Below are 12,805 nucleotides of genomic sequence, written 5' to 3' on the forward strand. Positions count from 1 at the left end.
CGTGGGGGGCGGGCCCGGGCTGAGCCGGGGCGGGGAAGGAAGGTGGCGGCGGCCCGGCGCGGGAGGAGGGAGGTGCTGACCCGGATGTTCACTCCTGGGCACCCGGGGAAGTGGAAGCGCCGGGCCCTGCTGCGGGGGGGAGAGCCACAGACGCCGGGACCGGGACCGCCGCCGCCGCCGCCACAATGGTAAAGGCCCGACGTCCCCCTCCCCCAGGTCCGGGGGCCCCGGCGGACCTCGCGTCTCCCTTCCCCCACCCACCCCCGGCCCGCGAAGGGTGGGTTCCCCCGGGTGGGGGAGGGGCGGGGTCCCGGAGCCCAGGTAGACACCATCCTTGCCCGCTCCGGAGGGGGCGGCCGGCCTGGGCGGCTTGGGTGGGCAGCGACCCTGCCTCCCGTTCCCAACCCCCGCCCTTGTCTCAAGCTGGGCTCCCACACTCCTCCTCTGGGGTCAGGCTAGCCTCCCGCGTAGCCCAGGCTAGACCCTCCTGGAGCACCCCCTCCGGGGACCCAGGCGTAGTCCCCCTTTCTCCTCCCCATGGCCGGGGCTATGTCCCCATCCCCAGCCCCTACGGCCCAGGCTAGGCCGTCGTTTCTTCCTCCCAGGGTCCAGGCTAGGCCTCTGTCCCCCACCTCCCCCCTTCTCCATGGCCTCAGTCCGGACCCCCGTTAGCCCCTTATCCATGGCTTCAACCCACATTTGTTCCCCTGTCCTCCATGGCTTCAGCCTGAATCTTTTCTTCTCTCCGTGGTCTTAAGTCTTGGACCCCCCTCCTCCACCCCTGGCCCCCGCCTGGACGTCACTCCCTTCCCCCCACTCCCTGGTCCCTTTCCCAGGACTTCTCACCACTCTCGGCGTAGCCTGCGTCAGCCCCACTCTGTCCGGGGCTTTACCCTCCCTCCGGGGCCCGGCTCCCTGCCCTGCCCCTGACCCAGGTGGTCCCCTCACCTCTACCTAGGGCGAACCTTCTTTGCCGCCCCTGGGAAGTGAGAGCAGCTCTCCAGCCCTGGTGGGGATGGGGGTCCCGAGGCTGTGCCTTCTCAGGTTGGAGCGGTGCCCCTTCTGGGAGGCCGCCTGGGAGCGAGCGAGGGCAGGGCGGGCATCCGTATGCCCGGAAGGCAGCGCGGCGCTCTGCGGGCGCTTCCCGCGGCCGCCGCCTGGGTGCCGCGGGGTGCGGTGCTGGCGGAGCGTCCTGCTGGGACCCGCGGCGCCGGGGCGTGTGCGGGAGCCGAGGGATGAGGATGGGGAGCCGCGGGACGGGTATGAACGCACAATCGCCCTTGTGAGGCCGCTGCCGTTGGGAGGCCCCCGGGCCCCGAGGCCAACAGACGGCCCGGACACAATGTACCCCAGCAGGCGCAGCCTCCCTTTCCCCCTCAACTGTCAGCTCGTGAGGGTTGGAACTGCTGATTATGGAGGTGCCTCGGATCAGGTGAGCCAGACTCCGAGGGAGAGAGCTCGCTCCACTCGTGCTGTTTGTTTTGGTAATGAAGGCAGGTGCTCTGGCGGCGCTCTGACTGGCCCGAGGTTTCACCTAGGCCCCGACCAAGTGAGTCCGCCCTCCTTCCACTTTGGAACCTTCTGCAGGGCAGGCCCAGCACCCAGCTTGGAAGGGCCAGAGGGCTTCTGCCTCACGTGGCCAAGGCATCTTTGGAGAGTGGACTGAGATTAAGGGTGGCCACCTGCTTCTCTGGCCCGGTGCTGGCAGATGTTTGCATGTGGACTTTGGGCCCCAAAGAGTTTTGGGGCTCTCGGTTCCTTGTTTAAGGAAAGGATGTTGCTTCTGAACTAGGGTGACTAATTCAGAGTGGCTGAATTTTTTCTTCATGCCTTCCTGTATGTTGATGAAAAGCGTGGCCATTGTTATTGAACTTCTTCCCCAGGCCTGGGTGGGGAAGGACTTCTCTAGGACAGTTTTGGGTGAGGACTTGGAGTGAGGTTTTACAAGTTTGCTGTCAGGACAAAAGCAGGGGAGGATGGTTGGGATGGCCAGGTGGGGCTGCTCAAGGCAGCATCTCTGGCAGTGGGGGGGCGGGGGCGGGGCAGAGGGGGAGCATCTTGCCTTGGCCCTCAGTGTCTGAGTCTCCAGACCTGATGGGAAAATGCCTGTAATGACCCAGAAGGAACAGGATGATACATGAGGCTTCTCAGGAGTCCTGTATTTGGGTCTTACCTGGATAATCTGTAAAGACTGTGGAAGGGGTGAAGGAAAAAGGCTCACTTTTCTGTGGGGAGTGGGAGCGGGGGGGCGCTGCTCGATGCCAGACACTGCTCTGTGCTCCACTTACTTAATCCACACAGAACCCTTTGAGGGATGCTGTGTATTATCATTTTACAGGTGAAGAAGCTGAGGCTCAGGGCATGGAGGAACTTCCTTAAGATGTTGCTTAGTTGACAGGAGCACATCTGATAGGCTCTAAACTGCATCCTTTCCATTGTCCCAGGCTGCTTATGTGTTGTTGGTGATGCAGGCTTATTTAATGTGAGCTCTTTGTGGGCAGAGATTTTTGTCTTTTGTTTTCCATGTCTGTATCCCTGGGGCCTAGAACAGTACCTGGCACTGAAGGAAATAGCTTGGGGTGTGTCTTGAACTTAGCCACTTGGATTTCATACTCATTCTCTCAATAACTTGTTCTTAGTGTCTCCTAGGCTTATAGGTAATTTCTGACTGCTTATTGTTCAGTTTATCCCCTACTTGAAGATTCTAAGAAACCAGTGTAGACAGTTGGAGTAGGACAGAAGCGGTGGTGTGGGGTTGCGTAATAGGTAAATGTGTTAAAACCACTGTGGGACTTCCCTGGTGGCGCAGTGGTTGAGGGTCCGCCTGCAGATGCAGGGGATGCGGGTTTGTGCCCGGGTCCGGGAGGATCCCACGTGCCGCGGAGCGGCTGGGCCCGTGAGCCATGGCCGCTGAGCCTGTGCGTCCGGAGCCTGTGCTCCGCAACGGGAGAGGCCACAAAGGTGAGAGGCCGGCCCACGTACCGCACACACACACACACAAAAACCCACTGTGGTTTTATGTAGAGAAACCAGCTAGATCTCAGTTATCCATGGAGGGAAATAGCAGTTTGAGAGTCTAAAGTGCACTGGACTTTGGAGAAAATTCCGTGATTTCTGTTGGCATCAGTTACGAATGCATAAGCAAATGGAATTTACTTGCATTCTCTTAGCAGGTAATGATCTCCCACTATCTGTAAGTGCTTTATAGTTTCAAAGCACTTTTCCTTACCCAGCTCTAGCATCTAATTTAGGAATTATTGGCCTAATTTAGAGTTATGATTCTGGTGCTGGATGGTGGGGCTGTAGCATGCAGGGATGGGCTGGGCCCCCCTCATGAGTTGCCCCTCCAGCTCCCAGATGGTTTGGCCTGACAAGAGATGATAGGAGAAGCCTGTTATATTGTGACACGGTGAAACAATACAGTTGGTGTCTTGGCTGGTCTCCTGGTGTAGACCTCCTGGTGTAGACCTCCTGGTGTAGGTCTATACCTCCTGGTGTAGGTCTAGCTCCACTCAGACCCCACATGTATATACAGCCTTGTTTATTTAAACCCAACTGGCTGCTCTTTGGTGGAATGCTTGAAAAAAGTAGCCAACGATCCATAGCTTGAGATTAAAGAGATGCTAAATCATGTTTGTTTGTTTTAATAAATGTATTTATTTTAGTTTTGGCTCTTTGCGTCTTCTGTTGCTGCGCACTGGCTTTCTCTAGTTGCAGCAAGCAGGGGCTACTCTGTTGCGGTGCGCGGGCTTCTCATTGCGGTGGCTTCTCTTGTTGCAGAGCACGGGCTCTAGGTGCGGGGACTTCAGTAGCTGTGGCATGTGGGCTCAGTAGTTGTGGCTCGCAGGCTCTAGAGCGCAGGCTCAGTAGTTGTGGTGCACAGGCTTAGTTGCGGCATGTGGGATCTTCCCGGACCAGGTCTCGAACCCGTGTCCCCTGCATTGGCAGGATTCTTAACCACTGGGCCACCAGGGAAGCCCTAAATCGTATGTTTGAAAGCAGATATTCCTATTTATAACTCAGAAGTCCTGTTCTTCTTTTACATTCCTTGGGGGAGGGGAGAGGACAGATGACTGACAGCACAGGGAAATGGTGGCTGGGCAGGTACTTTGAACATTGAGACTCCTGCTTCCCAGGCTGGGAAACTCTTGGCATTAGGCAAAGACAGTGGTGTGTTAGTTGCTTGAAGCTCATGGGTGTATTTATGAAGTGCCTTCTCTGTGCTGGTCTATGTGCTCAGGACAAGGAGGCATGGTAAACAAGGCAGACAAGGGTCCACGCCTTCACAGCTTATGTTGTTTGGCAGGGAGGTTGTGTCACTCTCAGCTGCAGTTTAAGGAAGCAGAGCCTTGTTTAATGTAACTGCAAGCACACTTGGAAGAGATAACGCAGGAGACTTCAGAGAAAGTTGGAGCTTGTGCCCGGCTTCAGCCCTGGCCTTGAGGAGCACGCCTGCCCTTGCGTGGCCGCCCCCACAGAGGTGAACGGCACTGCACACGCGGTCTGTCTCCTGCAGACCAGAAGCTCTCCCAGCCAGGAAGGTTTGTGCCACAGAGGTCCTGCCCTTCTCAGCTGGGTAGCTACCATTGATGGAGGATCTGCCATCATCCAGAAACCTGAGGTAGGACTTAGGTCCTACCTCACCCCATGATGGGTGCTCGAAAGGTTGAGTGGCTGGTGTGAGGGGCGGGCCTGGGACTTGGCTCTGGGTCCACCTGACTGCTGTGCGGGAGGCTCACTCTGTTTCTCAGAAACAGTGAGAAGTAGGGCTCACAGTACAGGCTCTTGTCCCATTTCTCCTGGAGGCAGATCCTGCCAGTGAGAGTGGGGTGTGGAAGTCCAAAGGGTACAAGATCACCCACGTTAAGACCAGTGAGAGTAATGCCATTTCCAGACTAAGGCTTTTAGAGATCAACGCTCTGATGTGAGGAGGTGGAGCCTTGCCCGCTGCCCTGATGCGAAGTTAGGATTTAGGAGCCAGAGGGCCTTGGGCTAATAACAGTACCTCCTCATGAGGCTGTTATGAGGATTAAGTGAGATAATACTCATCAAGTGCTTTGAACAGCATTTGGCACGTAATTATATGCGTAGTGACTATTATTATCACCATTTTACAGATGAGGTTCAAAGGGTAAGTGGATAGTCCCTCTGTAGCTACTAAGTGGAGGAACTGGGTTTTCTGACTTCAGAGGTAGACCCGTTTTCTCCACTGCTTACTGCCTCCTGAAGGAGTATTTGGAGTTTGCTTGGCTTTGGGCTGTTGTCTTGAATGAAGAAAGTCCCTGATAGAGCCAGAGGCTCTACTCCACCATAGAGACAAGGCTGCCTGTGCTGTGGACACCATGTGTTGCTGTAGCCTGATGTTGTATCTCAGGCTCTGGATGCCTCATCTGTGCCCGGTGGAGCCTCTTATGAACTGAGTCCTTGCCCTCTTCCGGGCTTGGAAGAAGAGGGACAGAGCCTGTGAGTTCCGTGAGAGCAGGGACCTTGTCTGTTTGGTTCCCACCAAACACCCAGCACCTTGCACGGGCCGCCTGGCGCTTGGTAAGCGCCTCATAGACGCTGAATGAGTGAGTGGTGAGCAGTCTTCTGCCTGCTCCACAGAACATGGGCTTTGGGTTTGGGCTGATCTGGCTTGGAGTCCTGTCTCTGCGACTCAGTGTGTGACCTGCAGTGAGAATCTTACTCTCCCTTGGCCTCGGTTTCTTTTTTTTTTTTTCTTTTCTTTTCTTTCTTTTTTTTCTGCGGTACACGGGCCTCTCTCTGTTGTGGTCTCTCCCGTTGCGGAGCGCAGGCTCCGGACGCGCAGGCTCAGCGGCCATGGCTCACGGGCCCAGCCGCTCCGCGGCATGTGGGATCTTCCCGGACAAGGGCTCGAACCCGTGTCCCCTGCATCGGCAGGCGGACTCTCAACCACTGCGCCACCAGGGAAGCCCTGGCCTCGGTTTCTTGATGGGTAACGTGAGGATGGTATTTTATAGGGATACTGGGAGAAAGAAGGGAAACTTGTAATGTGCTTAAACCAGTGCTTGGCGCACAGTAAGTGGTAGCCAGGGTTATCTTTTGTCTTATCCTGCGTACTATAGAGTAAGGACACAAAGAGGAGCCGTAATCTCTGCCCTTTAATCCGGAAGGGGAGGCAAGGTGCATCCAGAAAATTAAGTGCAGAAGGAAGGGAGGAGTAAAAGGAAAGCCTTCAAAAGGACCTGCCCATCCCTGCAGGCTTGCCTCGAAGTCCACCGCCTCCACAAAGCCCTGCCGACCGCCCCAGCTCCCAGGCCGCCTTGGTGGGGGCTGGGTGTGAACGTGGGGAGACCTTGCCCAGGCAGAGAGGATGGGGTGGGTGCAGGGGCCTGGAACAAGAGCAGAGGTCGGGGTGATGGTCAGCCGTGTGCGTTTGGGCACCATCCGCAGAGTGGACGGCCAGTGGGGGAGCCTCGGTCTCGGGAGGGAGTTGTGGAACGCCTGAGTTGCTAAGCTAGAGAGTTTGCATTTGATCTGGGACAGTGTGGAGCCAGTTAGATTTTTGACAGGGCAGGTAGAAATTTGAGGAGGCTGGCAGAGTTGTGGTATTTTAGGAAGAGTCATCTGGCGGTGGTGTGTGGCCGGGAGGGCCCTGGAGGGAGGCATTCACAGGCGTTAAGCCTGTGAGGTTCTAAGGGTCCTGGCCACCGTGGGGATGGGCAGGGAGGGATGGGTGAGAAAGATAAAGATAGGAAGGCAGAGCCAGCCGCTGTGATTTACCGCCTCTGGGTTGAGGGGGAAGCTTCTGCCCCCAGAGCTGCCCTGTTCAGGCATTTGGAGAGGATGCTTTCTCATTGGCCCAGCAACTATTTTTGGGCCGTTTAAATCCCAGATAGTGGTGCCTGCAGAGCCTTGATATGCTACTAATGCCTGAACGGGGTTTTCAGTCTGGTTAACCCAGTGACCCAGCCGCCCAGCCCTCCCGAATGGGCGGGCGGCCCCGAGTCCCACTCAGCCTGCGCCGCCTCATGTCGCCCTCCTCGCGCAGGCCCGCCTGCCTCCGGAGCCCGAGCCCTGGACGCCGGGCGCCTCTGCCGCTCCCGTTTGTTCCATCAGGTCATTCATTCCGTGGACGCTCACGCAGCAGTCAGACCTAGGAGAACACGGGTCTTCAGGTTAAATGGAGGAGGCAAATGGCGACAGGCAGGTCTGAGATTCTGCCCGACTTGGGCATCAGTGCGGGGGCAGCAACACGTGCCCTCTCCTGGCTTCCTTCCTGTTCCCGCCCCGCGGCTTTCGGACAGCTCTGGACACTTGTAAGAGGAGACTTCGCCTGCAACTTTCTAGCGATACATTTCCAGTCTGGTAGTCCTATTTCTTCTAAGGTAGCAACCCTGGCGTTTTTCTTTTTTGTTTTCTCCTTGAAACAGGTCTTTACTGAGTTGGTAACCCTGGCGTTTACACCCACCTGCCCCAGGGGGGTTATTGTGAGGATTGAATGAGTTTGCATGTGGCAAGTGTAGACAGTGCCTGGTACTTCATCGGTGCAGCAGGAGTGATTATTTTATTAACATGGATGGTTGATAGATGGTGTTGTATTTAACCTCCCAGGCAGCCTGGATGCAAGTGGTAGTGGCCCCCAGTTCTGCTGAGACCCCGAGAGGGGCAGAGTCCCTGGCCCGCGGGTGGCGATCCGAAGGGCTTCCAGCCCAGTGCTTTCTGGCCACGAAGCTCTTAGCACACTGCAGATTGCAAGCGGTCGTTTCCACTGGCTCAGACCCCCTAACTTCTCCACCCACTGCTTAAACTGCTCCGCGAGGCTTCCTCTTCTAGCACTGAACTCAGCAGGACCCTTCTGAGTTAGAATCATGGTTATTTAGCGGGATTTGGGCTTATTGCCTCAAAAGTTTCCATGAGATTTGGGCAGAGGACTCATTATGGTTACCAAATGAAATATCTTTAGTTTAAAATGTTAGGGTTATGTAAAGATGGTTTTACACATACTCTTTCTGCTGGGGTCAGTGACCAGCAGCTCCCTCCAAGTGCCCTCTTCCCTTGTCAGTTGCAGCCCCGAGAGGCAGACAGGCAGTTCAGGTCTGGCTTGCTCACATGTCATGCTGCTTCTTGAGGCTTCTTCATTATGCGGCTTTGGCCCTGAAGGGGTATGTCTGAGTTCACGTGGATGGGCTTCCTGCATGCAGTTTTATGCTCAGAAACTGAGAGGAGGAGCACTTTATCCACTGCACACTCCTGGTGAAGAGTGATTTAAGGTACTGTGGCCACTGAAAGACCTACTCTTGAATTTGTCTCTGTCTCACCTGTGGCTTTGTTTTTTATCAGTCCTTTGCTTCTCTGCTGAGCGCAGCTTGGTCAGTGCGTGGTCCCTGGGGCTGGATGTGGACCCAACACAGCAGTGCAGGCTGGGCCACTTCAGGTTCTTGGCTCTGTAAGAGTTTGTTTCTTTTTTTCTTTCCTTTTCTTTTTTCTTGCCACACCACGCACCATGTGGGATCTTAGTTCCCCGACCAGGGATTGAACCCACGTCCCCAGCATTAGAAGTGTGGAGGCTTAACTGCTGGACCACCAGGGAAGTTCCTCTGTGAGAGTTTCTGATGTGTACTGTCCTTGCTTTCTTCTGTTTCCTCTTCCAGACAGCTCCTGTCTCGAAATCTCTTTCAGCCATAGGGGGTGTGGAGCCCCAGTAGTCCTGGGATTTGAGGCCTCTGACTTGGTCGTCTTTTTTTTTTTTTTAAGCACAAACATCATTTATTTTTATTTTTTTATAAATGTATTTATTTTATTTATTTATCTTTGGCTGCGTTGGGTCTTCGTTGCGGTGTGCAGGCTTGTCATTGCAGTGGCTTCTCTTGTTGTGGAGCACGGGCTCTAGGTGTGCGGGCTTCCGACGGGCTTAGTAGTTGTGGCTCGTGGGCTCTAGAGCGCAGGCTCAGTAGTTGTGGTGCACGGGCTTAGTTGCTCTGCGGCATGTGGGATCTTCGTGGACCAGGGCTCAAATCCATGTCCCCTGCATTGGCAGGCGGATTCCTAACCACCGTGCCACCAGGGAAGCCCTCGGACTTGGTCTTGAGGAACAGGAATTGGAGGTGCCCTGAGACAGCAGTCTTCCTCCCACAGGTTATTGGGTCTCTCTCCTGGACTCTGTCCAGTACCACCTCCCTTCTGCCTGTGTTCCTGCTGGATGCACAGTCGCTCCCTAATTCTCTCAAGCCCAGCTCTGTGAGGTCTGTTTCCTCATCGTGCAGATAAGGAAGCTGAAGCTCAGAAAGGTTTAGTAACGTGCCTAAGGGCCCCGGCTAGTTAGTGGCAGAGTCAGCATTCTGATCCAGGTCCGTCCACTCATGCCTGTTGAACTCTGCTGTCCTGTTCCTCTCACGCATGGACCCACCAGGATGCCTATTTTACAGATGAGGAAACTGAGGTCGAGAGGTTCACCTATAGGTCCAGCCACGGAGGCTGAAGAAGTCTGGGTGTAGGTTAGAACTTCGGAGGGTTTTTTGGTTCAGGTTGTTGAAAATGAAAGCAGCTGGAACCTTCGGTCTGTTTCTGGAAAGATACCTGCTAAACCGTAGGGCTGCACCTTGGCTTTCTGGGCAGCACCGTTGTTCTTGGCATGCATCCTAGTCATTGTGATGGCCCCTCATTGACGAGACCGGACAGCGTGCCCTGGACTTTTTCCTGTGAAGCCTGTCCCAGCCTGGGCACCACAGACAGTGTCAGGTTGCCCAGGAAGCTGAGGGGAAAGACCATACTGGCCGTTTTAATACTTGTATAACCTTGAGCAGCATGAGCTGGTTACCCTCACGATGCCTAATACGTTCTGTCTCTCGTCCTCGGAGGGAAGACAGATGCGAAGTCCCCCGCTCAGAGCTGTGAGTAGTGTCGCCGTGGTCCACTGTTCCTGGCCCATGGGCCGTGGCTCTAGGGTGTTGCATTGCTGAATGTCTAGTAGGTCCGTGATGAAGGTAAATGCCCTCCCCCGCACTGGGTTGAACCATATGAACTTGCTGTTTTACTAGGTCAAAATGGCTGAATACCAGCATTTCATGTGGTTCAGCCTAATGCAGACCAAACTCTAGGGCAGGGCGATTCCGGAGTGAAGCTTTCTAGCAAACGTCCAGATCTCCTTTGGGACATGAGCCCTCGGCCACACCTGGCTTCTCAGGACATCAGTGTTGGGCTCCTAGGAGGTCTGTGTCACTTGAGGTGGGCGTAACAGGAGGGAAGGAGCTGAGTGTGGGGCCTGCCCCTGGGGTTGGGTCAGTGCTCTCCCGCTGGCCGGGCCACTCCTGGTGCGGAAGGCTGTCGGGGGGTCCGGCGGTGGCGGGACCAGGGCCTGTGGGAACGGGGCCCCTAGCTGCGCCGGTATCCACTGCAGCTCCGCCATGTGGCGGGCGCTGAGCACTTGGGCCAGAGTCACACAACTGGCCGTCCTTGGAGTTGAAGGCAGTCTTGATTCTAGAGTCCAGGGCAGTGAAGGGCAGGTTTTGGAGCCCGACCGCCTGGGTCGCGGTCTGAACCTGCAGCCTTGGAGCTTCCTTCACTCTCTGCCTCAGTTTCCTTGTCTCACAGTGAAGTGGTGGGAATAAGAGGATCTACTTCTGATGGACTTTATGAGGATTAAATGAGTTAATACATGTAAAGCCAGACGCAGGAGGACATTAACTACTTTTGTTAACGGTACTGTGTTATTATCAGCAACATGGACTCTTGGCATGTTATTAGAGCCGAAAGAGACTCGAAATGTGTCAACTCCCTCTTCTTTGTGTTGGAAAGAGTTGGGACTTCGCGTCTGTGTCCATCTCCCAGAGGAGGCGTTGTCTCTCCTAGAGCTCACTGGAAACACACCCTTGTCAGTACAGGCCTTGCAGAGCACGCACCTGCCTCTCCATGAACAGGTTGCTTGAAATGGTGCTTTTGTTCTAGGTTATAGGAAAAGTCACTCTTCTGGAAAATGGCTTAATTTTTTTTTCTTTCTTGGCATGAGTGGCCAACCCTGGAGTGCCAGTTACCTATGGTGCCCAGAGCCTCTGAGGGGAGCAGGGCAGGGTGCTAATCAGTGAGCCTCATCCCCCCTCTCCCCCACACCTGCCCTGCATGTTCGGATCCATTTTCTCCTTTTCTGAAGGTGGCATGTTTTCCCAGGGGCTCTCAGCTGCTGCTAACCAGTGTTGCATTTGCGAACTGCTACAGACCCGCCAGAGTTCACTGCCTCAGGGGTTTCATGTTTTATTTTTAAGAACATGTGTTTGATTTTAAGGTATGTAGAGTGTGGGGGTTTAGGGGTACAAGAAGGAGGCAGGATACAATGGGGGAAAAAAAACAATTGATGGAAGGCAGCCTAGTATAGTATAGTGGAGGAGACCCCTGGATCTGGCTGCTTAGGGACTGTGTGAGCTTGAACTACCTACTTCATCTCTCCGAGCCTCAACTTCCTCATCAGTGAAATGGATGTAATATCCTCTTCACAGAGGATTAAATGAGAGTAATACACATGAAATGCCGTAGCTCAGGCCTCACATGATGGCGCCGTATTATCTACAGGAATCTCATCATTTGTCTTGCAAATTAGCACCATTCCATAGGGAAGAGAATTGGATTGACTAAAAATCCCTGTATTAAGGAATACTGTAAATCTGAAATGCGGGTGTCATGGTGACACTAAGGAGAGGCCCTGACCACCGGCTTCCCAGGGGGCTTGCTCTTGGGCCGCTCCTTTACACAGAGCAGGCGTCTGCACGTTAGCTTAGAGGATTTATCACGCAAGGGGACTTGCATGGCATCAGCCTCTCTGTGCCGAACCTTACAAGTGCCGTCTCATGTCATCTTTCTCATTGCCCTGGTCATGCCCCCATTTTGCAGTTGTGAAAATGGAGGCCTAAGAGGTTAAAGTGAATCTTGTAGAGGATCACACTGCTAGTAAGGGGCAGGGGTAGCCTTTAAACTCGATCCTTCTGATTCCAAAATCCAGCCCTCAGTACACACTGGAGGCTGGTCCAAGGGTGCATTTTCACGTACAGAGGAAGGTATGAGTACTTTCCTCTGAACATCTAACAAATGTTCTTTTGTACTTTTAAAATTCTTTGCCACTCAAAAGCAGACTGTTAGGTGACTGCTCCTAGTTTGGCTTAGACGCCTTGGAGCCCATCTTAAGATGCGGAAGAGTAAGCATGCAGTACGTGCAGTTCTTCGTTTACAAGGAAGCCTCATGTCCCGCATAGAAACTTCTAACCCGCGTCAGGTGTGGAATTGCTTTTGAGGCCTTGGGCACTGTTATAGTCTTTATTCCTTCCTGCACCATCTCCTCTGCTCTGTGCACATCCAGGCGGACTCTGAAATAACGTAGCTGTCAGTGAGCAAGCTAGCACTCGAACTCGGGACCAGCTCCATGCCCTGGCCGTGTCACACTGCAGCTGGGGCCAGAAATGAGCAGTGGGGCAGTGGTTGCCGCTCTCCTAGATAACTCGTGGATAAGTGATTATTCCAACCCGAAGAGGTAAAACCATACAAAGGTACTGAACGAGGTTCCTGTCCTCAGAGAGGTTAGAGTGCCAGGCTGTGGGTGTCAGCATCTGTCCACAAGATGGGCAGGGTCTCCACGTCCTTGGGTCAGGGCAGCCTCTATTACTTGTCAGCTCGTTTGGTACTAGGTGATGTTCCTGGGAGATAGGTCCAATCTTCCCAATTCCTTAACTACCTTGATTTCTTCATTCTTTCCTTTAAATGACCTTCTCCAGAGGCATTTATCTAACTGCTAGCTAGAATTCCCTTGTCCTTTTGCCTCCCATAAAGCTGGCTTTATAAGGCTTTTGTGTTGATGGAC

General features: G+C 54.2%; 1 protein-coding gene across 2 annotated transcripts in view; it reads left to right on the plus strand.

Annotated features, from left to right (window-relative positions):
• Nucleotides 1–9: 9 nt before the first annotated feature.
• CAPZB (capping actin protein of muscle Z-line subunit beta) overlaps nt 10–12,805 on the plus strand; it is a 135,722-nt gene continuing 122,926 nt past the window's right edge. Inside the window, exon 1 of one of the 2 annotated variants that reach the window (XM_059083706.2) lies at nt 10–188. In XM_059083706.2, coding sequence (XP_058939689.1) covers nt 186–188 — 3 coding nt within the window. In that variant the 5' untranslated portion in view covers nt 10–185. The remainder of the gene's footprint in view (nt 189–12,805) is intronic. The other variant, XM_059083713.2, reaches the window with a different exon arrangement.

This window comes from Kogia breviceps, chromosome 1 (assembly GCF_026419965.1).
Source record: "Kogia breviceps isolate mKogBre1 chromosome 1, mKogBre1 haplotype 1, whole genome shotgun sequence".
Taxonomy (NCBI): domain Eukaryota; kingdom Metazoa; phylum Chordata; class Mammalia; order Artiodactyla; family Physeteridae; genus Kogia; species Kogia breviceps.